This window comes from Apteryx rowi, unplaced genomic scaffold (assembly GCF_003343035.1).
Source record: "Apteryx rowi isolate R43461 unplaced genomic scaffold, aptRow1 scaffold_169, whole genome shotgun sequence".
Classification (NCBI taxonomy): Eukaryota; Metazoa; Chordata; class Aves; order Apterygiformes; family Apterygidae; genus Apteryx; species Apteryx rowi.
The window spans coordinates 1167565-1191014 of NW_020447963.1; the positions used below are offsets into that span (position 1 = coordinate 1167565).

The 23450-nt window shown below is 46.0% G+C and overlaps 1 protein-coding gene across 3 annotated transcripts in view; it reads left to right on the top strand.

The window, feature by feature from the left end:
* COQ8A (coenzyme Q8A) overlaps window positions 1-23091 on the top strand; it is a 47999-nt gene extending 24908 nt beyond the window's left edge. For 2 of the 3 annotated variants that reach the window (XM_026060441.1, XM_026060443.1), the window contains exons 5-15: window positions 1892-1966; window positions 7772-7894; window positions 12151-12236; window positions 13352-13492; window positions 14725-14806; window positions 16358-16451; window positions 17330-17471; window positions 19449-19556; window positions 20168-20233; window positions 21051-21137; window positions 21638-23091. In XM_026060441.1, coding sequence (XP_025916226.1) covers window positions 1892-1966; window positions 7772-7894; window positions 12151-12236; window positions 13352-13492; window positions 14725-14806; window positions 16358-16451; window positions 17330-17471; window positions 19449-19556; window positions 20168-20233; window positions 21051-21137; window positions 21638-21931 — 1298 coding nt within the window. In that variant the 3' untranslated portion in view covers window positions 21932-23091. The remainder of the gene's footprint in view (window positions 1-1891; window positions 1967-7771; window positions 7895-12150; window positions 12237-13351; window positions 13493-14724; window positions 14807-16357; window positions 16452-17329; window positions 17472-19448; window positions 19557-20167; window positions 20234-21050; window positions 21138-21637) is intronic. The other variant, XM_026060442.1, reaches the window with a different exon arrangement.
* The last annotated feature ends 359 nt before the right edge of the window (window positions 23092-23450 follow it).

The following is a 23450-nucleotide window of genomic DNA, read 5'->3' on the forward strand; positions in this document are numbered from 1 at the left end:
GGGGTATCTTTCCCTGTTTTCCCTCAGATAATAAAATCTTCAGGTTTTGAGTGCAAAAGACTAAGATGTCTTTCCTTCATTTAGTGGTCATGCATACCTCTGCCCTATTGAAGGGTCTGCAGAAATTAGCTAGTGATAGTAGGCTTCCTCAGGCATAAATTTAGTGTGTAGGTGCCACACCTTTATAGGAAGGCTTGCAGAAAATAGGAGAATATGCAACAAAAACAAAAAAACCCCACAGTTTAATTTAGGATTTTTTTTTAGGGTTTTTCAATCTAAGTATTGAAATGTTAAAATCATGGTATCCTGTGAAAGCCGGAAGTGTTTTATTGCTGAGTGTAGATTTCTGTATTATACCATATGCTCTTAAATATCTATGTGCAATGGAGAATGAAAACTTAGTCTGAAGGTAAACTGCCTCATCTGAAGAAAACTGTATGGAAGCAGCCTTGGAAGCAGTTAGTGCAAAGGCCTTGTAATGTCACTGATGCCTGCTATGACCTGTGCTTTGCCTTATGCTGGGTTCTTTGGCCCAGTGCCCTTAGTCTGCAGGATTGCAAGGTAGAGCTGTTTCTGAAGGAGACATACTGTGTATGTTTAAAATTTTATTGGTACAGGTGGAGTTGTAATTAATTGATGGGAAAGAGGAAGAACTCACCATGCAAAATGAGGTTCAACTTGTTTGTGCCCAGGCTTCCTCAGCTAACACTACAAAACGTGCGTGGATGCACACACTGTGTTTCCTCCCACGCACGCATGCGCAAAGAGCTGCGTGCGTGTCAGCTATGCATGCTTCACTGTACTCTGTGTCACCCAGTTGTTTTAGCTTGGAAGCTGTCCCACAGTGACTCAAGGAGGGCCTGGGGTGCTTGGAAGACGTGTGCACCAAGTCCTGCCAGCACTATGGGAGTAAGGCGTGATGGGATCCACCATTGCTGAGGAGCTGTGAGGGAGCACCAGCTGCTCTGGCTACCCAAATCTTTTATTATCCAGTAAAATAAAACATTTGAAATTGGGAAGGCAGTCATACCTTCGATCGTATTGGTTATTGCATGATTAATCTGTGAGATGTATAATCTTTGGTGGTTCTGGTCAGGTTTGTGGTGGGAGATAACACCTCCTTGTAACACTCTGGTAGTCATAGCTTAATCTGTGGCTGTGAGGGAGCAGCCCAGACCTCGCTGCTTGCAAGTGGGATAGCATATGAGTGCTGGTGTTTCATCTCATGGTCTTGCTGTTGCTGTGTGTTAGGGGTTACTCCATGGCCCACCTCCTTGGAATTGTAGCTTACAATACTGTTTGGATAAGGTGGGCCTTTAGAAGGAAAATATGTTTCTAATTCCCATAATCAAGGAGCAGTTGGAAGCCAAAAACAGCTAATGTCCCAACATTCAAGTTTATTTGTGCTAATAGGGGCACAGAAAAATTAGGCCTCTTGAAGATCTACTGGGAATGGCTTTATTGGAATATATTTTTGCTTCCCCCTACTGTGGTATCATGGGGGAGTCTTTACTTCCCGAACCACACTGTGAATAGTTTTCTCCCCCCTTCTAAATCCCACAGTTCGAGTCTGCAGCAGGACCTCAGCCAGAGCACAGAGAGCTTTTGAGCGGCACTCACTGGTGCCCTTTACAGGAGTTGGGCATCCCAGACTGGCCTAGCCTCTAGTGCTTGCCTGACATGCTGGGCTGAAGAAAGAGGTACAGGAGAAAACAGTTTAGTGTTAATCTCTAAGATGACTCCATTGTAAAAGCCAGGATGTTCTAATCAAACTGTTTTTGCAGCCGTGCATATGATCATGTGTCTTAGGATTAATTACAAAAAACACCTGTGCATGGCTTGGAAAGACACTTTTTTTCACACTGATCAGGGTCTTTTTCTTATTTTAAAGGACTAGCTGTTGGTCTTGGCATTGGGGCACTGGCAGAAGTTGCAAAGAAGAGCCTTAGACCTGATGAACGCAATGGTAAGCCATTTTTGCATCCTCATTCCTTTTGTCTTAATAAAAAAAAAAAAAAAAAAGTCATTACTTCTGTTTTATTTATTTATTTTTTTTCATGCACAGTCTACCTGAATAGTCATTTGCAAGACTTTATTCTTTTGAAAGTTGGGAAGGTGGTATGGTTAGAGTAAAAGGATGCAGCTAATTCTTTTATTGTTACAATAYGGATTCCCCACCTCCAGACTTTTTTCCCTAAGTGTACCACAGCCTCACTATACAGACAGAGGTATACGTGGGAGAATAAATTTATGCCCACATAATTCCTACATCTTGCTTCCCCATAGCCACACCTGAGCATGAATACTATACTTGAGCCCGTTCTTGGATTTTTTTTTTGTTTTGTTTAAATTGTACAGTGAAACCATATAGTTCTACCAGTACAGAAACTGTAGATGAGCCTGTATGTCTGAAAACTTTATGCTGCTAGTGGTTGCAGTCTGTTTAAAATGTAAGGCTTTTGTGCCTTGTAGGAACTCAGAGGATGGCTGCCCTTTTCTCTTTTAAGGGAGAGAAAACAACTTAGATGCATTTTTAAATGGCAGATTTCTACTTTCAGTATCTTTTGCCTTCCTCTGAAAGATTCTCATAATAAGCTCAAAAGGCCGTGCTATATCTGTTCAGGTTTCCTTGCCAGCTTGATTAAAGCTGGGGGCATAATATTCCTGAGTTATACCTGGTTATGCTGTGATGTTTTTTCTCTAAGGTTATATAATGGTAAAATGTGGTTGTAGAGAATGGTTGTGTGCAGATGAGTGGTTTAGGGTATAGAACGTACATAGTGATCTTTCTTGGAAAACAGCAAATTACTCATAAAGCTTCTGGCTGGATTCACTTGTTTCTTATCCATAAAAGCTTGGGTGGGACACTGCAAAATGTAAGGTTCTTGGTAAAGTCATTGCAGGCTGTCTAGTCTTCAGCTGCTCTATCTGGTCTGGCCAGTACATTTGGATTTTTCCAGTGACTGGAGGAAACTGGCAGAAAGGGTTAAGCTCTTGTAGTTAGAGGTAAAAATGAGGTCAAATCATTCCTGGTTCAGAAGCATTGCTTTGAGATGGTGAGAATCTTTGTAATTTTACTGTGGACAATAGTATTGTACTACTAGGCCAGTTTGTGTCTTTCTTTCCTCTTCCTTGAGGAAGCATAAACTTCTATTCCAGGAAGTACTTGAGTGGCTCAAAATGGAAGAAATTAAAAAGACGGCGGACAGAATACACACCCCCTGTGGAAGGGGGAGCAGTCTGTGTGTCATCTAGGATACTGCCCATTAACACTTGCATCTTTGTATTCCCCTTGCAACTAGGCAATGCACAGCAGCCCAGCAGAGAGAAAGGATCCTTGGCAAAGCGTTGTTTCGCTCCCTGACCTGAGGTGTTTGAGGCTGGGTGGGTTTCTTTGCTTTGATTTAAAAGCATGCATGTTGGCAAACATGGCCCAGCCTGTAGAGAATCCTTGAAGGCTTTTGCTTTCAGCACTTGCGATGTGTTTGGCAGGTTGTTTGTACCTGTTGTAAACTGATGGTTTGCTTTGCTTTTAACTGAGGAGATATTGCACAACTGTTGGTATTTCTCTGCTTGCCAGATTATTTTCTAATGGGCACACCCCAAAGTGAAAACAGGAGCTTGCAGAGCTATGAAATTTGTGGGAGTACATGAGCTGTTTCTCTTCCTTACATTGTGAGAAAGAAGGAATTTTCCTAAGCTACAGGAGTTCTGCCCTCAAACAAAAAATGAGGTGCAAGAGTTTGTGAATATCCCCCTCCCACCACCCGCAAGCCTGATGTCCTGGACATGTATTTCTCCTGCATGTAGTTGCAGGGGTTTTCTTTATGGACTTGAGGGGTTAATGCTGCCCTCCAAGTGCTTTACTAAGTGGTTTCATTCACATTATTCATTTAAAAAGAGGATGGCCATACTCCATTTCCAGCATGAATTTTCTTACTGTGCTGATCAAGCAAATTGAAAATAACCTCCTGGGTCACTGGTGACCTTGACAGCAGTCTCAATATTTAGAGTGTGTATCTAAAGTGCAAGGCTGACATGGGGTGGGAGGGTAGAACAAAGTTTCCAGGAATAAAAATCAGACAGGGTGCCCAGATAAATAGTTGCCATTACTAGCAAAAGAGACTCGGATTCAAGGTCAATTTTATAACTTATTAATGACCTGTACTGGGCTGTTCTGGTAGGCACTGTGCAAATGCTGGGCTGGGCAGAGTCCTGAAGGGCTGGCAGCTGGCCTAGATTTGAACATAGGGTTGTTTCCTTACAGAAAGGAAAAAATGCAATCTCCTTGAGTTATCACTCCCAAGTGCTTTTTTTTTTTTTTTTTAATGTTCTTGGCTGTTCTCTTGCCCTAAAGCTTGTGTAGTGGGTGGTCCTAAAAACAAATATGCACAAAGCTCAGTAGTGGGTTCTCCAGGTAATAACAGTGAAGGTGGGGGAAGAGCAGCTGCAAGATGCACACAGATTTGGAAGGCTTCAAGCTGATCCTGGACTCTGAAAGGAAAATGTGGGTCTACCATTCCTGAGGGCATCTGTCTGCTGCCTGCACTGTGGAAGAGCTGACAGATTCCAGGCATTGTGGCAGCGGGAGCTTCCCTTTCAGAGTCCTCCTCACTGCCACAGCTGTTTAGATGTGACTAGCTGTTTTTTTGTTTTGTTTTTCTTTCCTTCCCTTTTTAATGGATAGGTAATCATTCTTGTGATCTTGAGATGGGAGGGATAGTTTGTAGCAGCAGAAGGTGGCTGCTGTTTATAGGAAGAACTTTCACTTTAACCTACTGAGAATTGGCATAGAACATATTTTGAACTGTGCTGGGTTTTGTCTCCATTTCCTCTCCCCCCCGCATTGGAAGCCTATCTCTATTTTCTGTTTGTTTTCTTCCTCTTCATTTCCTCTTCCTCTTCATGTGCCATTTACATAAGCCTGCTTTTGACTCTCGCTTTCAAGTTGCCTTCCAATTCGTGTCCCCTTTTAGCAATGTGCAAAAACAAACAACTAATCACATGTGGCTGGGCTGACTAGTGATCAGGTAGTGGCCCTGTGGGCTTGACTTCATTGAGAAGCATGCCAGAAGAGGAGGAGGATGGGGAGCGCCTGTGTTTGGCTCTTTCTCTGATAAGACTGTTTTCAAATTGTCAGGGTTCACTGGGTTCTGGAGATGACTTTAATGATTAACAAACTCCTTTATCCTATTGTAGACTGAGGAGGGTGTGTGTGTGTGTGTGTGTGTGTGTGCATGCAGGTGGCATGAAGGGAGGGTAAGGCTTTGATTTGGTAGTTTTCCTGGCTTCTATGTGTCTCATGGAGCTTGTGCAAGAACATCATTGCTAAGGATCCAGAGTTTTCCTGTTGATATACTTGACAGCCAGAGCTCTGTCGGATGGCTCCAAGCACCGCACTCTCCAGAGCCAGCTTTCCAAGGGGTAAAGTCAGATCCTTCTGCCCTAGGCAGCTCTATCTGCCCAGGATCCAGGGCAACATTTGCTCTGAGCATAGCTGTATATAGTGCAGATGGTGACTCCTGGCTTTCTGCATCTTGCTCTCCTTTCTTGTTCAGTCTGGATTCCAGAATAGCCATCTTGTGTGCTTCGCTCTTGGTTAAGTGTGTTTTTGGTTTTGGTTTTTGGTTTTTTTTCCCCCTCCTCCCACCTTGCTCCATTTCATGTACATTCTTCCTTTGCTCTGGAACAGTGTTTGGACAGATAGAAAATATCCCCCACAGAGTGTCATCTTGCTGTTCTCTCACAAAACAGGTAAAGAAAATGGGGACTGAAGCAAGGGGAAGGCAGTGCTTGGCAACACTGTGAACTGCTGGTGGAGAATTCAATGGCATCACTCCTCTAGGGAGAGCTTTGAGCCAGCCAGCTGTTAGCTGGGGTATAAGGGTGCCCGGTAGTTCAGTAGCACTCTGATGTTTGCACCAAACCATGTGAGCCACCACAGTTCAGACAGCAGCTGCTTCAGTTTAGATCCCAGCTCTTTTCCCTGTCCCTGTGCCAGCCTGAGCTCCCTCTGTGTACCTTCCTGGGAGGGAGTCAGCTGGAGATGGAGAGGAGCTCTTGCTGCTGCAGTCACTACATGGCGCACCAGTAATTTTCATCTGTCTGAGTTCTTCAGGCAGTTAGTGCTGCCATGCCTTTTTGTGCCCTGCTTGTGGTATATGTGGACTTCCCGCAAATGTTGTATGCTTCAGCTGTTTTGTCCTCTGTACCCTTCTCCTCTGAAGTGTGAAAAGGCTTTGTGTCTCTAAGATCTAGGCATGAGCCTTGGGCCCTGCAGCCTGGCTGCAAGACCTGACCTCTCTCCTGCTTGGCTCCCCATGAGCAGGAGCTGAGCTGAAGCCCCAAGAGAAGCAGTTGGTGGGTGCCTGCTTGCTCCTTCTGTCCCTCTCAAAGGGACTGTGTAATGTCAGACACATGTCAGTGTCTCTCTCCCTCTTCCTTCCTTCCTTGAAAGAAAGGGAAGGGGGAAAGCTGAGGGAAAAGGCTTCTTATGCCATGCAGAAACCATGTTGCATACCTAGGACCATGTCACAGGTGTACAGATGGCAGTCATGACCACTTACTGAGCCTGTCACCCATCAGGGTTTGCTATTTTTGGAGGAAGGGATTGTGTGGTTGTGTGTGTGTTTGTTTTTTTGAGTCTGTATGTTTTGGGCCTTGTTCTGTGGAAGTTGATGTTTGGGTGACTGCTGATGGGAGTAAGGACAGAAGGGTTCGGCCTTCTCCCTGCATGGCCTCTAAGTACAGTCAGAGCAAGGGGCTTTAGCTAGACTGAATTGTGCAGCATCTCTCTGTGGCAAATTTCTCACAGGAACATAGCAAGGAACAACATGCATGTGTGAAGATGCGAGAGGGAAAGCTTGGTAATCCTGACAACTGAGATTAATTTCCCCAGTGGCAAAGTTCTCCAAGAAGAATACAGTAGCACAGATGAGGGTGTTTAGGCTTCTGCTTTGAGGACATTCTCCAGCCTGTCTGGGCGTTGGCTGGCTTGATAACCTCATCACAGATATACAATCTGCTGCTTTTCAAAATGCTGTATGCAGGTGGGGTGTTTTGGGGTTATGGGGCTGGGACAGGATGTCTGTTTTGCCTGTGTATCAAGAAGATGGTAAATTTCAGTCCGATTAGGGAAGAATGTTAATACAGGCTTAGAGGATGATGTGAAAACTGTCTGCCCTGTACAGATGCCTAGTGCATGTTGTAAATGTGTGGTTGCAATATGTGTTTGTGTGAATAAGCAAGAATTACTGGGTTTGGGAAAGGAGGGTTGGGGCTGGTGTGAATCCCTGCTCCCACCCTATGAAGTTCCAGCACATCTTCAGTCTATCCCACTGTGTTATTAAGGCTTTTGATGATCCTCCCCACTCCTTGCTGTGGCTCACCTTTACTGCTCTTCTGAGCCTATAGCTATGCTTCAGCCTATGACATGGGCCTTAGGAGACCATGTAATGTGCTAGGCTGACCTAGCTGGTACAGCAAGTTCAGCACCTGTTTCTGCCCAGGATCCTGGACAGTCCACATAGCCTCCACAAACATCCGCTGTGGCTAGCTGCTGTTGGCCCTCAAGCCAGCAAGGTCAAAGTTGGCACAAGACATGTGTACGTGCCTGCAGTCTGCCCTTAGGTTGCAGTAAAGATACTAAGTGTAGTCCTATTTTGGTCTTCTGGGGAAGAGTGAGTCTTCTGTTGAATGTGGAGTAATACAATGGAGTAAGCTCACAGAGGTAAGGGCACTCTTCATCCATATGCTGTCTTCTTGCCCTCAGGAAAGAAAGCGGTGATGGATTCCAGCCCATTCCTGTCGGAGGCCAATGCAGAAAGAATTGTGAGAACTTTGTGCAAGGTCCGGGGAGCGGCACTGAAGCTGGGACAGATGTTAAGCATTCAAGGTAAGTGGTAGCATAGGACCTCAGCTACTCTCCTTACTGTTTCCAGGTGGGGTGAAGAATTTCTTGTCACATGCGGGGAGAGTCAGATGCTTTGAATCAGTCAGTCAAAGTCAAATGAATGTGGAGGGCAAAGACATGTGGCTTTCTCATGTGAGAACAGTGATGGTGATGTATCTGATGAAGTTCAGCCTACTTTCAATCTGTAATGACTTTGTGTGCAATATACCATCACCTGCTTCCTCTAGTGCCTCTGTTGTAAATCTGAGCTCAGTTGGGCATACAACTGCTCTGATCAGAGTCAGCTCACTTGATGCCTAGGTAATGCTCCTGAAATTGGGTGAAAATAAGATGACTCTGTTCTGTGAATTTTAATGTCTGTATTAAAAAGCAATTGTTAAAAGCAGAGCTATGTCACACTGAGTACACAAGTGTCCTGCTAGAAAAGAGGAGGAAGAAAAGAACATGATGCTGTTCTATGATCTCCAGGTATGGTCAAAAATATATCCACAGCCCTTTCCCATTGCAGCAACCTGTTAGTGGTTTACATGTTTGACTGGCACAGGAGCTTTGCTAGAAGGGCCAGTACAGCTCATAAGCTTTTCAGGTATAAACTTAGTTGAGTTTTTATCTTGAAGGGATTTCAAACTGATTCTTAATCCATGAGACTCTAAAGTCAGTGATTAGAAGTGAAGGTGTGAGTGACATATGTAGCTTTGCACTGAGCTGTTAGGTCACTCCTGGGAGATAACAGGTGTTTTGAATTCAAACCTTATCTGGAACTGTCCACCTCTCCTTCCTGCCCAACTCATCAGGGAAGGGAAGAACTAGCCAAAAATAGCTGCTACGCTTGTTTAGAAATAGCTTTCAAGATGTCACTGAAACTGAATCAGTGTCCGAGTGTCTGAAGTACTCGGCTTGCTTGGCTCGTGCTTCTGCTTGAATTTTTTTAGGTGCTGACTGCTGAGGCTGGATCCAGTGGGATATTGGATAACTTGGGCAAGCTGAAAGAGCATGGCCAGTTCACTGTCCCAGAGAGCCCTGCCTGTGGCATTTCTCTGTTCTTTATTTGCTAGTTACCTGTCTCGGGTGTGTGCTGTTCCACCTGCCAGGCTGATGGCAACACTAACAAAGCTAGGGGAAAGGCAGCAGCTGATGTGTCAAAGGCTGCCACCAGTATGCTGTTTTCTCACCCTCTGGAAACTGCCAGGTGCTGGCACTTGCRGGTAGATTGTCTTCCACCTTGGTCATGGTGCAGATCTAGGAGGAGCTCTTCTGCTCCTTGCTTTGTGTGGCCAGTGCCTCTGACATCTGGGTTGAGTGAGCCATGTCTAGAAATCAGCTGTGAAGTTAATTTGTCTGCCCTAGGTGGGGATTTACTTAAAATATTTAGACACTGTTATGAGTTGCACCTGATGTGTGTTGAGAGCCTGGTCACAGCTGTCCTGAGCCTGGATGTGAGTGAAGAGGGAACAGCTGTGAAAGGCCAGCTCTGAGGAGCAGAAATGCTCTGGATTTTTCTCATTGTCTGCTGTCTCCTAATGTGATTGAGCTTTGGCAGGAGTGTAAAACACTTGCTGATTGACTTCACTTGGATGTCAAGGACATACAGGCCTTTAGCAAGCTCAGTGGTGCTGCCCAGCCCTCTTGTGAAAAGTGTGAGGAGTGCTGCCATGCCTGGAGAGAAGATGGGCCCTGGGTAACTGTGCTGTGGGATGGTCATGGTGAAAGTTATGTTTCCTGTGTTGCAGTGTATCCAGTTCTTGGGCTGGCTATTTGGATGGGAGGTTTTAGCATGGTTCCTGCCACTTCATGGGCTTCTCTGTGGCCTGAGTGAGTCTGGTGGGTTCCTCAGGTAGCAGGGAGATGTGCTAATTGTTGAGCACATGGGCTCTGTGTTGCCTTGTCCAGGTGCAGATGAGCACCTGCGAGTTAAACCACCCAGGAGTAACAAAGCAGTGTCCTTAAAAACCTTGCTGCCTGCTTCTGAGAGTCAGTAGATCTGTTAGGGACCCAAATCCCTGAAGGTCAGGTGCAGAAAGGATGCCAAGGGCCCAAGTTAATACCTTGTCCCGGTGGGTGTGCTCTGGAAGATGTCCAAAAGGCGGATGCCTTTGCTGGTTGTGAATATCCTGCCCTGACTCTTCATGTTTCATTCCTGTAAGGCCTCATCAGTTTACCACAAAGCAGTATAACCTTGTTCATCAGCATGTTGTAAGCTTTGTTTTGTCGCAGAATTGCCTCTGCAGTGTGGCCGATTTTATTGTTGCTGATGTGTTTTCGTACAGGCAATCTGGACTTGGAGCTTTCTTGGTTAATTGGCGTTGCACTAATGAATGAGGTAGTGACTCTCAAGCTGCCCCAGTGAAGAGTGCGTGCTCAAACTAAAGATTGAATTTTGTGAATTGCTGGGATGTCGGCAATGAACAGAATAACACAAGCTGATCTTAAATGCCTGTGGCAGACCCTGCTACCATGAGACAAGCAGCTTGTGGGAGCAGGAGTTGGTTTCAGTGAGGCCCCCCTCTCCTTCTGCATGGGCATTCTAGGAGGTGCAGGTTAAAATGTTACAGCATCATGGCTATTAAGTTTACCTACCCCAGAGCGCACACCTATAATCTTAAGAGGTTTTTCATACTTACTTAATTGAGCCCAGAGTAGAAGCTGCTTTCAGGGTTCAGAATGCACATGCAAACGTAATGCTTAGTCTTCTTGCAGGGTCATAATGTCATGATGGGAGTTTTACTTGCAGTCCCTGCAAAGCCTGTTAATCTGACTTGCAGTGATAGAATGGCATCTCCTCTTAAAAATTCCTGATGCTTCCAAAGTGGGGTTTTGTTAATACTTTTAAATGCTGCTCATGGCTTCGATGAGAATTTCTAAGCAACGCAAAGTATGTTAGCTGCCATGTCTTTGCATTATGTATCTTCTCTTCCCATTCCTCCCCACTCCCCTTCCCAGGACTCTACTCTTAAGCTAGCTATTTTGCTTCTTTTTGTCTCTGGATAGACTTATCATTTATCTGCATTCACACAGATACAAATATACATTTCTATTTTAATGTCACTAGCATTTGTGCAGGTAAAATCCTCAATGTTAAGGCTGGTAGCTTGGATTTTTTTCCAATGTTGGGAGAGCTGCAGATAAAACTGGCTAATTTCTCCATGAGCCTTTAAGAAATGAAATGTTTTGCAGAACAGGTGGCTTTTCTCCAACCTGTTGTTGAAGCCTGTGCTTGAAGGAGAAGACTGCTCTTTCAAGGCACCCCTCCTCCCCCATCCTTTCTTATGAGCATAAATATTTGATTGCTAAATTCTTCTGACTCTTGAAATAAGTTATTTTTGGCTCAGCTGTGTTTTCTTCTGCACAATCCTAGTTGCTTTGCATTTTGGTAGTTGTTTACAGTACCAGATGCTGAATATTGATTCCTCTAAGAGTCTGGTATTTGTGTAAGTGCTGTCTTACTGTAGTGTACCTTTCAAGAGAAGCTGTTACCCCTTCAAGTGAATTGCATTAAGTATACTGTGAACCTTGAGAGAGTTTGGATGACTTTCCAAAAGGTTCCTTCCAACCTCATGTTTCCGTGACACAAAGTGGCCTCTCCTGGACCTGAATGCCACACTATCTTCAGCAAGAAGGGTTGGTGAATGTTAGAGGTTTGTGCAGAGTGTGATCTGCTCATTGGGTTTGTCAAAGCCGCAGTTGCACCAAAAGCCTCAGCGCTGTGCAGCGCTGCCTGTTGCGGTGCAGAGCACTGCTCTTAGTGGCTGGTGGAGACTCGGTATTCACTGGCTTCGTTCAGTAAAATAAAATGGCAGCTGATGCTTGACTCCAAAGTATAAAAACTTTCTCAGCACACTTTCTAGAGTATTCATGCTTTGGTTTTCCCCTGATAAGTGAGAGAAGGTGCACAGAAACTTTCTCGTGCTGCAGCAGGAGATGAGCTTAGGAGAGGCTTGGGTAGGATGCAGGTTTTGTGCAAGAGTAAAGAGGGAGGAATGGCTCTTTACTTTGTGCGTGGGACTTCTGTTTGACTCACTTATCAGACGTGTGATACTTCAGGAGATGAGCCTCAGATGCTATTTCTGGGTAAGGAGAACTTCTAAAATAGAAATAATTTTAAAAACCTTCATCAGGGCATGCTTGTGGGAAGGAGAAGCTGGCTTGTCTGAATGCAGATAAGCAATTATTTGTGTGCTGAACAAGAATAGGAGAATGCAGCACCTGCTTTGACTGACTTGTGCTTTTCCCCTTGGCAGATGATGCCTTCATCAACCCCCATCTCCAGAGGATTTTTGAGCGTGTACGTCAGAGTGCTGACTTCATGCCAATAAAGCAGATGATGGTGAGGAATATTCCTTCCTGCTTATCAGGGAAGAGGGGACAGTAATAAAATAAATGTTACCTGTGACTTACCAGTCCACGTTACCTGTTTGGTTATTTTTAAGATTATTCTCTCAAAAAGTATTGCATCTTTTTTGATAGTGGGTGAGAACTGATCTTAATTCTGGGGTGCTGTTCTCTCCCACACATGGAAGCTCAGCTCTGGACAGAGGAAAAATGTATTTTTTACATCCTGAGGCTATGGTGATGGAACAGGATGTTGCCTACAAATACCATTATGTAGGTTTTATTTAATGTAGTCTCCTCCTCTTCTGTTTGTTCCCTTTCTGTAGTCTTGCTTCTGAATGTTAAGCCAGCGTCTAAAAATGCTTAAATCTCACTTGAAAAGCTGACTTACAAGCCTTAGTCTGATGGAAGATTAACAGAAACTTTGTTCTTGCTGTTGTTGATAAAATTTAACCCACCTTCAAGAAAGGTTGGAATGAAGTGAACTAGGCTTGCCTTCCGCTACGTACATGTTCTCTTTCTCCGTCCATTTGTAAAGGAGGACCAGAAGGGTGATGCAAAAGGAGTTGCCAGTACTACTTATTCTTTAAAAGACACTGAGCAGAGCCAGAACTTCAGGGTGACAGTTTGGCAACGTAGCAAAAAAGCTGTTAAAGCAGGCTGTGATTTTTAATTATTAATATTGCCTTAAAGAGAGTCTCTCTTGCATACCTGGAGTGCCACTGTTCAGCTTGGCAGTATGATGAAAATGAACAAGGAGTTAGATATTCCTCCATTTTCCACAAGATAGCAAGTGGCACCAAAAGGGGGGCCTTTGTATACTTACAGCAGTGGTGTATTGCCAGAGATCTTTGCCCTTTGGATCTGTGTGAGACTCTACTGTGGTAGCCTGAGTGAGCAGAATCTGTTTAGTGCTGGGTTTGCACTGCTGGCCGGGCTGTTCTTTGCAATCATGTATAAGGACAAAGAAGGGAGGACAATCTAGAAAGCAGGGGCAGGTACTAGAAACTACTCTAGGCCATGCAAGGCTCCTTAGAGGAACGTGATTTCTGACAAGGAAAATCTTAAATCTTTGCTTTCCATATTCTGATCCTTTCTTTTTATTTGTAGAAAACTCTGAACAATGACCTTGGCCCCAACTGGAGGGATATGCTGGAGTCCTTTGAAGAGCGTCCCTTTGCTGCTGCTTCGATTGGTCAGGTTCATCTGGCACGCTTGAAAAATGGGAAGGAAGTTGCCATGAAAATCCAGGTGAGCTTTACAGACTAGTCTTCTCTTGTCTATGCTCTGTAGAAGGGCAATGGAGCTGCATAAATATGTTTACTGCTAGACAGGAAACATTTAATGCAAGTAAAAATTGGCTCCAGCAACGTCTTAGCTAATGCAAGCAGAAGGGAAGAACAAACTGTTTTGCTGCTTGAGCCAGTTTGACTCCAGATGAATGGGAGCTCTTTCTCATAGGTATATCACTGCACCACTGCAGTGGTGAGGGACTGCTTGTACCTCCTTGGCTCTGCTGCTGTGTGCAAGGAACCTACATGTTCCATAGGTCATGTGCCCTTTTAGATGTGCACAGCTCCCCTTTCTGGTCACAGCCTGAAGGTTAAGGACGTTTGAAATGATAAGCATACGCTGATCATCTGTGTGTTGAGCAGTGGCAGTTTGATGCAAGGTGTTGTTCACCAACTCCCCATAAAGCTGTCAGCAACTTGGGCCAGATATTACTAATGGAAATGCGTTCTGGAGCTGAAATGTTCTGGAGCTGCATGTTTTATAATTCAAAGGAGCAATATCCCTTGCCAACTGAGCAGAGTCCCAGGCAAAGCTAGACATCTGGTTAGTGGCTTGTTTTGTAAGGCAGGGTTATTTTAGAAGCAGTATGGATGGGTACTGGTGGCTTCTTCTCAGGCCTGTTGTCTCCAAGGCACTCTTCTGAAGTTAGGCCAAGTTAAAGGCAATGGAAGGCTAATGCTGTGGCATCAGCATAGTCAGATCCACAGAGTGGTTTTGGCTGGCTCCCTTGACGGCTTGGGTGAAGAAGAACAGAAGAGGGCACCTTTGCCTGGACTGGGGCCACACCACCTGCCCTATCGCAGTCCCTCTGGGACTGTCAGTGCCGTGTGCTTTGAGCTGTGCTGGGAAGTGACCGATTGGCATCTCAGTGTTGCTGGGATTTGCATGTCTGAGGATTTCTTTAACGTACTGGAAGAACCCATGTCAGAGGAACTTAACGGGCTGTTCTGTTTGCAAGGGACTGAATCTTAGCTCATCTCTGTCCTGCCACTTTAGATGCTGGGCATTGAGCAGGCTTTCAGAAGAGTGGTGTGTGCCTCGGTATGTCCTGGTTCACTGCCAGGCTGTAGGTGGCTGTGTTTGGGGGTCAGTGCATGTTAAACTGGAAGGGGTTTCTATCTTACCCTGAAGAGCTGGATATCCTGGGTTCATCTAGTGTCAACGCTATCCTTTCCCTTTCTGTCCTGCAGTACCCTGGAGTTGCCCAGAGCATCAACAGTGATGTTAACAACCTGATGACTGTCCTGAGCATGAGCAATATTCTTCCTGAAGGTAAAACAACTGAGACCCTTGGCAGAGGGAGGAGGAGGAAGCTAGTGTAGGGGTCCCACAAGAATGGGGTCATTCAGTTTTCTGCCAGTACCTGTGCAAGGCTTGGCAGCTTCTTGTTGCCACTGGCACGTGTTGAGTGTTGCCAACCYCTTCCAAGCAGCATGTCACACACCTGTGTCCATAGACTAGAGAGGAAATGACATCAAGGAAACAGTAGATGTGACTTGGGAAGAGTCTGCCCATGAGCTGACCTCCTGCAGAAAGCAGGAGAGGCAGTAGCTGTGGGCAGGGGGTGCAGGGCCAGCCTGGGGGGAACTCTGCTCTGCTTCCCTCCCCCAGGTACAGAACTGCTGCTGACGTTGCTGGGCATGCGCCTGCCCTGCTGCCCACTCAGTGGAGTGGGCAGGGCACCCTGTCTTGTTCTGCTTGGCGCTCTGTATGTGTGTGTGTGCATGGTGTGAGGTGGAGGAACATGTACTTGTCTCGGTGTGCTCTGTACAGTGACAGACCCATGGGGACTCTTTACAAGGTGTGAAGTGCCCTATGCATACTCGATTCTAATGGCTTTCTAGGCGTGAAGCATGAGCAACGATCACGCTATATAGTCTGGCTTTGTCCCCATCCTTTTCTGACATGAATTCCTGCATTTGGCAGAATTCATTCTTCCCTGTATTTCCTGTATCCCTCTGTACCTGTCATTCCCTCCTCTTCCTAGTCAAGAATGGTAGAGAGGTGGAGAACTGCCACACTCGGAGCTTGCCCAGTGTCCCAGCACACAGATACGTATCTTCTTTCTCCAGTGATGCCAGCACTTACTGTTCCTCCTTCCAAACACCTGCCTGGCAGCAGTTGTGAATCTTAGTGGGAATGTACAAATGTTGCTCTTAAATCAGGCTGGGTGCTGACAAAAACTGGGACTGTCCCTCTGTGCTGGCTGGGCAGGGCCCTCATGCTGCTACAGTCCCAGCCATGGCTGGCCCAAGGAACAGCATAGTTTTTCAGCTCCAAGACTTGAAAAAAACAGACTTGGCAACTCAGGCCCTGGCTACATCCTGCTTCAATTCACTTTCTCAGTCATGCTGACTGCTCTGCCCTGCTATGTCTGCTCCCGGTTGCAGGGAGACACAATTTTGCAGCTTTTTTTCCTTTTTTTTTTTTTTTTCTTCCTTTTGCCTGGGTTATTTTTTAAGTGCTTCTGCCCCTAGCTGTGTTTCTCTGCATAGCCATACCAACACCAGAGCTGCCCTAACCACAAGAGAGCAGGAATGGACAGTTTGGGCTGTGGGAGAGAGGGGAGAACAGGACTTACCTTGCTTTAGGAGCAGCTATGTAACCATGGCCTGGAATTACCTGCAGAACCTGTATCTAGTTGGAAATACAGGTCGGCTCTCTGAGGCCTTTGCACACTTTCTGGGCTTGCTTGGAGTTGTCTGGCTGGCAGGTTCCTCCTTAGGTGCTGCTCTGTCCTCCTTAATGGGCTGGAAAGCGTTTAGCCTGAGGGATTGTTTTTTTTCTAAGCTTACTTTCTTGTCTCTGCCCTTCTGCTTTCAGGTTTGTTCCCTGAGCATTTGATTGAAGTTCTGAGCAGAGAGCTGGCCCTGGAGTGTGATTACCAAAGAGAAGCTGCCTGTGCAAAGAAATTCCAGTATGTTCATATCATTGTATTCAGCCTCTCCCATCTGTGTGTGTGTGTGTGTATGTATGTGAAATGCAGGAGAGGTTATTTAATTTCCAGGGACACTGTGGAGGTGAATGCCATGCCCCTGGGTTATAGCACAAGGCGAGCTGTTTGTGTTTATGCTCTGTGAGCTGTCCCCAAGCATTGCTACCTCTTCTCAGAGCCAGGCATGTTTTCAGTCAATCAAACTTGCAGTTGTTGAAGCATGGGGATGAGGTGGGCAGCTTCTATCCCCTCTCCTTCAACATGAGCCTCTGCTTTACATGCGAAAGCACTATAGTAACTCATGAGACCAGGTTTGCAGCACTGGTCCATTTACTGTGCTCTCCTAGCACCTTTGAGGTTTTTCAGCTCAACTCTCTTGCAGCAATTGGCACTACCAGTGCTGGCTGCTCCCTTGTCTCCCTGTAGTGCTGGGGTCCAGTTTGTTTTTACATGAGGGCTGGATCAGGGAGAGCTGGTTGGAGGCTTGGTGACCCTCCTGCTTCTCTGCAGAACTGCCCCTGTAGCATTGCTCCCCTTGGAAAAGGCATATTTCCTCTCTGTGTAGTCTGGTCCTGAAACGAAGCAGGGTGGGCAAAGGAGCTGGAGAGGGTCCTGCCCACTGCCCCTTAATGTGCCAGCCCGGAGCCCTCCTAATGCCAGTGCTCCGGCAGGAGATGTGACCTCTGGAGCCAGCAGCAGCTGTAACCTGCTGGCGTTGTTTCTGGTGACTTGATCCCTGTTGTAACTGAGGGAAAACACCTCCTGGTGGTGACAGCCAGGCTGTGGGGAGAGGGTGGCAGCACTGAAATAAGCTGCTTTCGGGACTCTTAACCTTTTCCCTTCCTTTCTTCACCCCCTAGGGAGCTGCTGAAAGACCACCCATTCTTTTATGTCCCAAGAGTAGTGGATGAGCTGTGCAGCCAACATGTCCTGACCACAGAGTTGGTGTCTGGCTTCCCGTTGGATCAAGCTGTAGGGCTGAGCCAGGAGATCCGAAATGAGGTATTGTCAGGCCTATCTTGCTTCTTCCTTAGCTCAGAGCAGCACACTCCACCTGCTTGATGGCTGGTGGGCTAAAGAGCTCTTCATGGAAAGGCTAACCTTGAGCAGTGAAAAGCAGGGCTGGAGCTGGCAACTGTTTGGAGCCTCTTAAGATTTCTGTGTAGGTAATCTGGCAGCAATGCCAGTGTGTCCCCGGGCTGGTTTAGGCCTTGCAGTCCTGCACTGATGCACAAGGAGGGATTGGAGAATGGTGAGAGTGGCTCAAGGGGAGCTAACCTAGCTCTGTAGGCTTTGCTGGCCGTTTATCCAGGTTGCTGGCAGAGGGCTGTGTAACTCCTAAATGCCCGGTTTCTCTCAGGTGACCCTAAGCTTGGTTGGGATTGCCAGCTGGAGGAGAGGGGGTCTTGTTTTGCAGCTGGTCTTTTGGACAGAAGTGTAGCAAGCATCTTCTCCCATTGTGCAAGTGGTTAGGTGTCACTTCCCCCTGTGAGAATGACCTGCGCTGCCCAGGCCTTCTGGAAAAGTACCTCTCAGTAAACAAGAGCAGGGGAGAATGTGGGGATGGGTAGGCGTTGGTGCTGAATATAACAAGGGATTGGAGTCTGTGATGGGACAAGCAGCTGCTCTGTTAGCAGAAATAACTGTCCTGGTATTTGGATTTGGGTGGGGGTGGGGGGGGTTCCCCCTGTGCATGTGTGTGTCTTGGTGTGATCTATCAGCTGTTAGCAGGTCACTGGGGAAGAGTGCAGAGTATGTTCCTCTAGATAAAATGGATCCCAGTAACACACTGGACTTGGAGCTATGCCAGAGCTGGCTGCCTGTGACCCCTGAGCTGTCTGTTTTTTCTCAGGGCTTGTCCTCTCTAATAGGCTGCTGTATCATCAGGGACTGCTTTTAGCAGACCCTGAAGTGGGATGTTGCTGCGGGAACAGCCCTTTTTTTGCCTCTAAGCAAAGAGGAGAAGCAAACGGCATGGCTGGCCCACAGCCTTCTGACCCAGATGGCAGTGTCCTGTAGCAGGGCCTGGCTTACATTTGGTGCTGTCCTGCCTTCCCATTGGATACGGTGTTTCACTTGGGACAGGAGCTTTGTGGAAGCCAAAGAGAGGTTGAATGAGGCCGGCAGTTCTGCTGAACAGGCTCCAGCTTAAATATCCTCCTAGAAAAGTTCTGCTGTAGTATGTAATAAACTGTGGGCTCTCCTGGGACTGTTGCTGTTGCTCCCTCCATGCCCATCAGTCCCAAGGCATCTGCCTACTTCTGCTCTTCTCCCCAGCTCGGCTAGTGCTGAGCCCAGCTGGGCATTTAGCTGAACAGTACATGGTGTGTATGTGTCTAGCAAAGACCCTTTCAGTAGTGATTTGGACCTAGCTCTGTACATTGCTCAAAAGCCTTTCAGAAAGAGACTCTTCTTCTCCAGCTTCTTCAGACCTTTAAAATATGCTAGAACTCCATCTTGTTTTCCCATGAGCTGCACTGACTTTGTTCTGGCCAAGCTCTGGAGGACTTTCCACCAGGGTGAGCCATAATGCTTTACTGGTCTCCTCAGTCTCTGCTACTGGATCCCTCCTCCCACTGTGAAGACGTACCTTTGCTCTCAAAGGGAAAACAAAGTGGGGAGTCAAAGCTGGGTAGGCAAAAGGCAGGACCAGGATACAAGTCAAACACATGCAGCTGGATGACCCCTAGAACCTGCTGTGGATGTGTATCCAGGGGTTGACATGAACTGCAGTAGAGGCTGGTGTAAAACTTGTGTGAGATCTGTGCTGTCTGTTCAGGATGTCCCACTCCAGGATGTGGGCTGGGAGTTGTTGCGAGACTCTGATCTATTCAAGTGTTTTCCAGCATCCAGAAGAGCAGACTGTTCCTGCCAGCATGGTGGTGTATCCCCTGTGTGCTGAAGTCTGCTGCAAATTATGTGCATGACTGGGGCTCACTTGCCCTCCTGACTTACTACTTTCTCCCTCTGCTTTTCAAGATCTGTCACCACATCCTGGTCCTGTGTCTGCGGGAGCTGTTTGAGTTCAGGTATATGCAGACTGACCCAAACTGGTCTAACTTCTTCTATGACCCACAGTTGCACAAGGTAAGCCCAAACAGCAGCTGTTTCTGTACAAGAGCAGCTTTTAATCAGTTTGTGATTATTTCCCCACTTCTAAAGTTTAATCAGCCCTTACTGAGGGCATCTCCTGGGTTTCTGCCCTTGAGCCTTAGGCAGGTAGGACAGTGAAACCTGTCCTTTTTGCCACCAGTTCTTGCTTAGTCTGGGTGTTACCCTGGCTGGCTCCCTGTCTTTGGTCCAGTCCCAGTTGTTTTCTTAGCCTCAGGGTCTGTTCTGAAGCTGATCGGTAGAAAGATGCGGTTTGTGATACTATCTACAAGGGCATGGCTGAGCCAAGGACACTAGACTAAGGCTCTTGTCTTGTGCTGTGCTTGGGGAAGTGATTCCAGATGTCCTGCTTGTCGGTTTGGCTGTTTGCTTATGATGGTGCAAGCATAGGCCATATCTCCTCTGCCATGTACTGGAGTAAATGCTTCTTTCTGCTGCTATCAGGGAAGAAAGGAGTTTGGGGGAATCTGAACTGCTGTGCAAAACCTCCAGGCAGTTGAGCTTAATAAAATTACATCAGGAGTCTTCTCAGGTCAGGCCTCTTTGAGTGCTTGATACTTAATACAGAAGGGTTTGTCCCTGTCCAGGTGGCCCTGTTGGACTTCGGAGCAACGCGAGGGTTTGATGAGAAGTTCACAGATGTATACATTGAGGTGAGGACTTAAAGCATGTACTGGAGTGCTGCACTGGGGGAAACTTTGTATTTGCAAGATTCTGCTCAACTCTTAGCTATTTCACTTTGTGTCTGCACTTTAATCCACTTTTGGATGAATGATCTCTATTCTGGTTTTATACCTTACTGTAGTCTTCTGTATGTCTGTTGCAAACCTTTTGCTATCCCAGTTATGTTTAAATTACAAACCAAACATGGAAAATTGTAATGCTGTTTACTGAGGTACTTGGGCAGTACAGCATATCTGAATGGGTATCGTCTCTTCCCACCCACTGTGAAGGCAGCGATATGTTATTTTACATGAGAGTATGCAGAAATTGCTTGTACTGTTTGCTGTCTTTCCTGTCCTGTGACTCTTTTAGCCTGCTTACAAACTGATTAATTCGCGCAGTGTCATACGTGCCTCTTTCTTGATCACAGTGTTCCGCACTTGATAAGTTGAGCTGCAGTGGCCAGCAGATTTCATCCAACGCCTCTCACTGTTTTTTTGAGGGGAAGGGGGTGATTGGTTCATGAAGCTTTTTTGGTGTCTGTCTGTTCTCTGGTCTGCTATGCCCAGCCTTACTGGGAAGAGCTTTTTTTTTCTTTTTTTTTTTCTTTTTTTTTTCTTTCTTTCCTTGCCAATAGCTCTTACACTGGCCAACTTGCAGACTGCAGCTGCTCCACATCTGGCAAAAAAGGGAGCAGGGGTAAGGAAGTGAGTGGGTAGCCTGAGCAAGTCACCTGCACGTTAGTCTTGTACTCAAAGCATTTTTCTGTCATCTGCTAGCTCTCCTGAAAGTGTTCTTCCTATTCAGGTAATCAAGGCGGCTGCTGACATGGACAGAGAAAGAGTACTGAAGAAGTCAATTGAGATGAAATTCCTCACCGGCTATGAAGTCAAGGTATGGAGTAGAATGGTCTGTTTTTAGTGCTGGCCAGGTGAGAAATTTGTTAGAGTGTGGGTCTGGGGACTTTTACAGCTCTCTTGATAGGGAAAAGCCAATTACAGTCCATGAAAGCATTGCTTTTTGGGTGAGGGAGAAGGGCAGAAAATGGCTCAGCTTTTGCTCTGTCACCTCCCTTGGGGAACAGAAGCAGTAATGATGATACTGCTGACCACAAAGTGTGTGTGGTATGTGTTGTCCCCCCCCTGCTTCTCTAACAAGATCCTGCAGGTGATGATGTCTGAAATCTCATGACTGGGCAGATGGTCTCTTGGGAGACTAGTTGCTTGAAACTCGATTAATCAAGTGTTCATCAATCTCTGTCGGGGGCTGGATGTTTCCTTTGTTGTGGGTACTGCTGACTGTCTCTCCTGAACTGCTGTTAGCACTAGCACTTTTTTTTCCCCTGATGTTTAAAATGGCTAGTGATGTTACTTATGCCTCTTTCCTTTGGGCAGGAAATGGAAGATGCCCACTTAAATGCTGTCCTCATCCTGGGAGAGGCTTTTGCATCTGAGGAACCTTTTGATTTTGGCAACCAAAGCACCACGGAAAAGATCCATGGCTTAATCCCAGTCATGCTGAAGCATCGACTTGTCCCTCCGCCAGAGGAGACCTATTCTCTTCATCGGAAGATGGGGGGTTCTTTCCTTATCTGCACCAAACTGAAGGCCAAAATCCCCTGTAAAAACATGTTCCAAGAGGCATATAGCAAATATTGGAGCAGTAGGGGCAAGAAGCCAGAGGAGTAGTAAGAGAACTAACACGTCTTGTTCTGAGGGCACAGTTCATCTGAGCCTTACAAAGAGCATTGTAGCCTCTCGTGTTGCACCCCAGCTCTCCATCCTCTTGAGATGCAGCAGCCTGTGCCCTGGAAGCCAAGTGTGCGTTTCACAAGGACAAAGTTATTCTTTCATGCTGTGTCTCTTCTACGCTAAGACTTCCAGTACAGCACACAGCTTGCAGGAAACTATCCTCTGGCGGTGGTGGGGCAAAGCTGCTGTGTGCTTCTGTACTGTTGCAAGGCACCAGCCAACTACCTTGAATGCATTTTTAACATTGTGATGGTGGCTGCATATTGACTGGGTTTTATAACAAGTAGGGGAAGGAGGACGAGCAGAATTTGTTAGTATTGAAACCTGTTTGTAATTCTCTGAAAATTGTTTTTTAAAAACCTTCCCTTTTTCAAGCAAAGGTGGAATTCAAGTAGTTTTCATACTGTGAATTAGAATGAAATATTAAGATGTACCCTACCACAGATACCCTCAGTCCCCTATTTTTGTAAGTCAAGTGGTAGCAGTCCAAGAACCCTCCTGGATTTTACTGATGTTGATTTAATGCAAGGGGGTGTGTGTGTATGTGTACATAGGATGAAGTTTTATGCTTTTTGCCTCTCTTTGGCTTGCAAGCTAAACATAGGAAGTAGACTTTAAAAATATGAGGATTACCAAATTTTTTTAAAAACATGTATGCACACACACACACGTGCACACACACAACTCACACAACCCATCTCAGTTCTGGGAGTCAAATATATAATCAACAGAGCTGTATCTGAGCACAAATAGTGGGATCTTTCACTATCTGGTAAGTATCAGCTTTCCTGATGGCAAGTTAGATGAGCTTACAACTCTGACACCCATTGCTTGCTGGACTCCTAACCAAGAAGCTAGCCTGTCTTTTTCTTTTTGTCTGTTTTCCTGTAATGCAGAATTTATGGTAAGGCAGACAAACCCTTCATGTCTCGTGAGCATTTCAAGCTTTTGCTGAAATGTCATACACATTTAAAACCAGACACAAAGTTTTAAGCTATTGGAGTCAAGCTAGCAAATTATTTTCTTGGATTTTTTTTTTGTACAAATCCTGTACCTGTATGACTTTGATTTCAATAAAAAAGTGCTTGTGCGGTGGGCCTTCTGCCTGCAGTTATTCCATCCTCCAGTGGTGTAAAGAACATCAAAGTGAGCCCTGTCTTGTTCTGGGGGATAAACAGCAGCTGAGGTGAAGGGGAAGCTTCCAAATCTCTTCCTGTTGCAGGTCTGTTGTTTTTGAGGGCAGCAGTGATTCTTTGAGCAAAGCCAGCTATCTGTGACCCATTTATTCCTTCATCTTTCCATTGCAGCTGTGTCACTAGTGTTTATGGTGATGGAGACAAGTTTACCAGGAGCCAGAGGGATGTTGGTCTGAACTTCTGTCTGGCCACAAAAAATCCTGGTAATTGACTTTCTCTTTTCTTCTCTTTTCTTCTCTTTTCTTCTCTTTTCTTCTCTT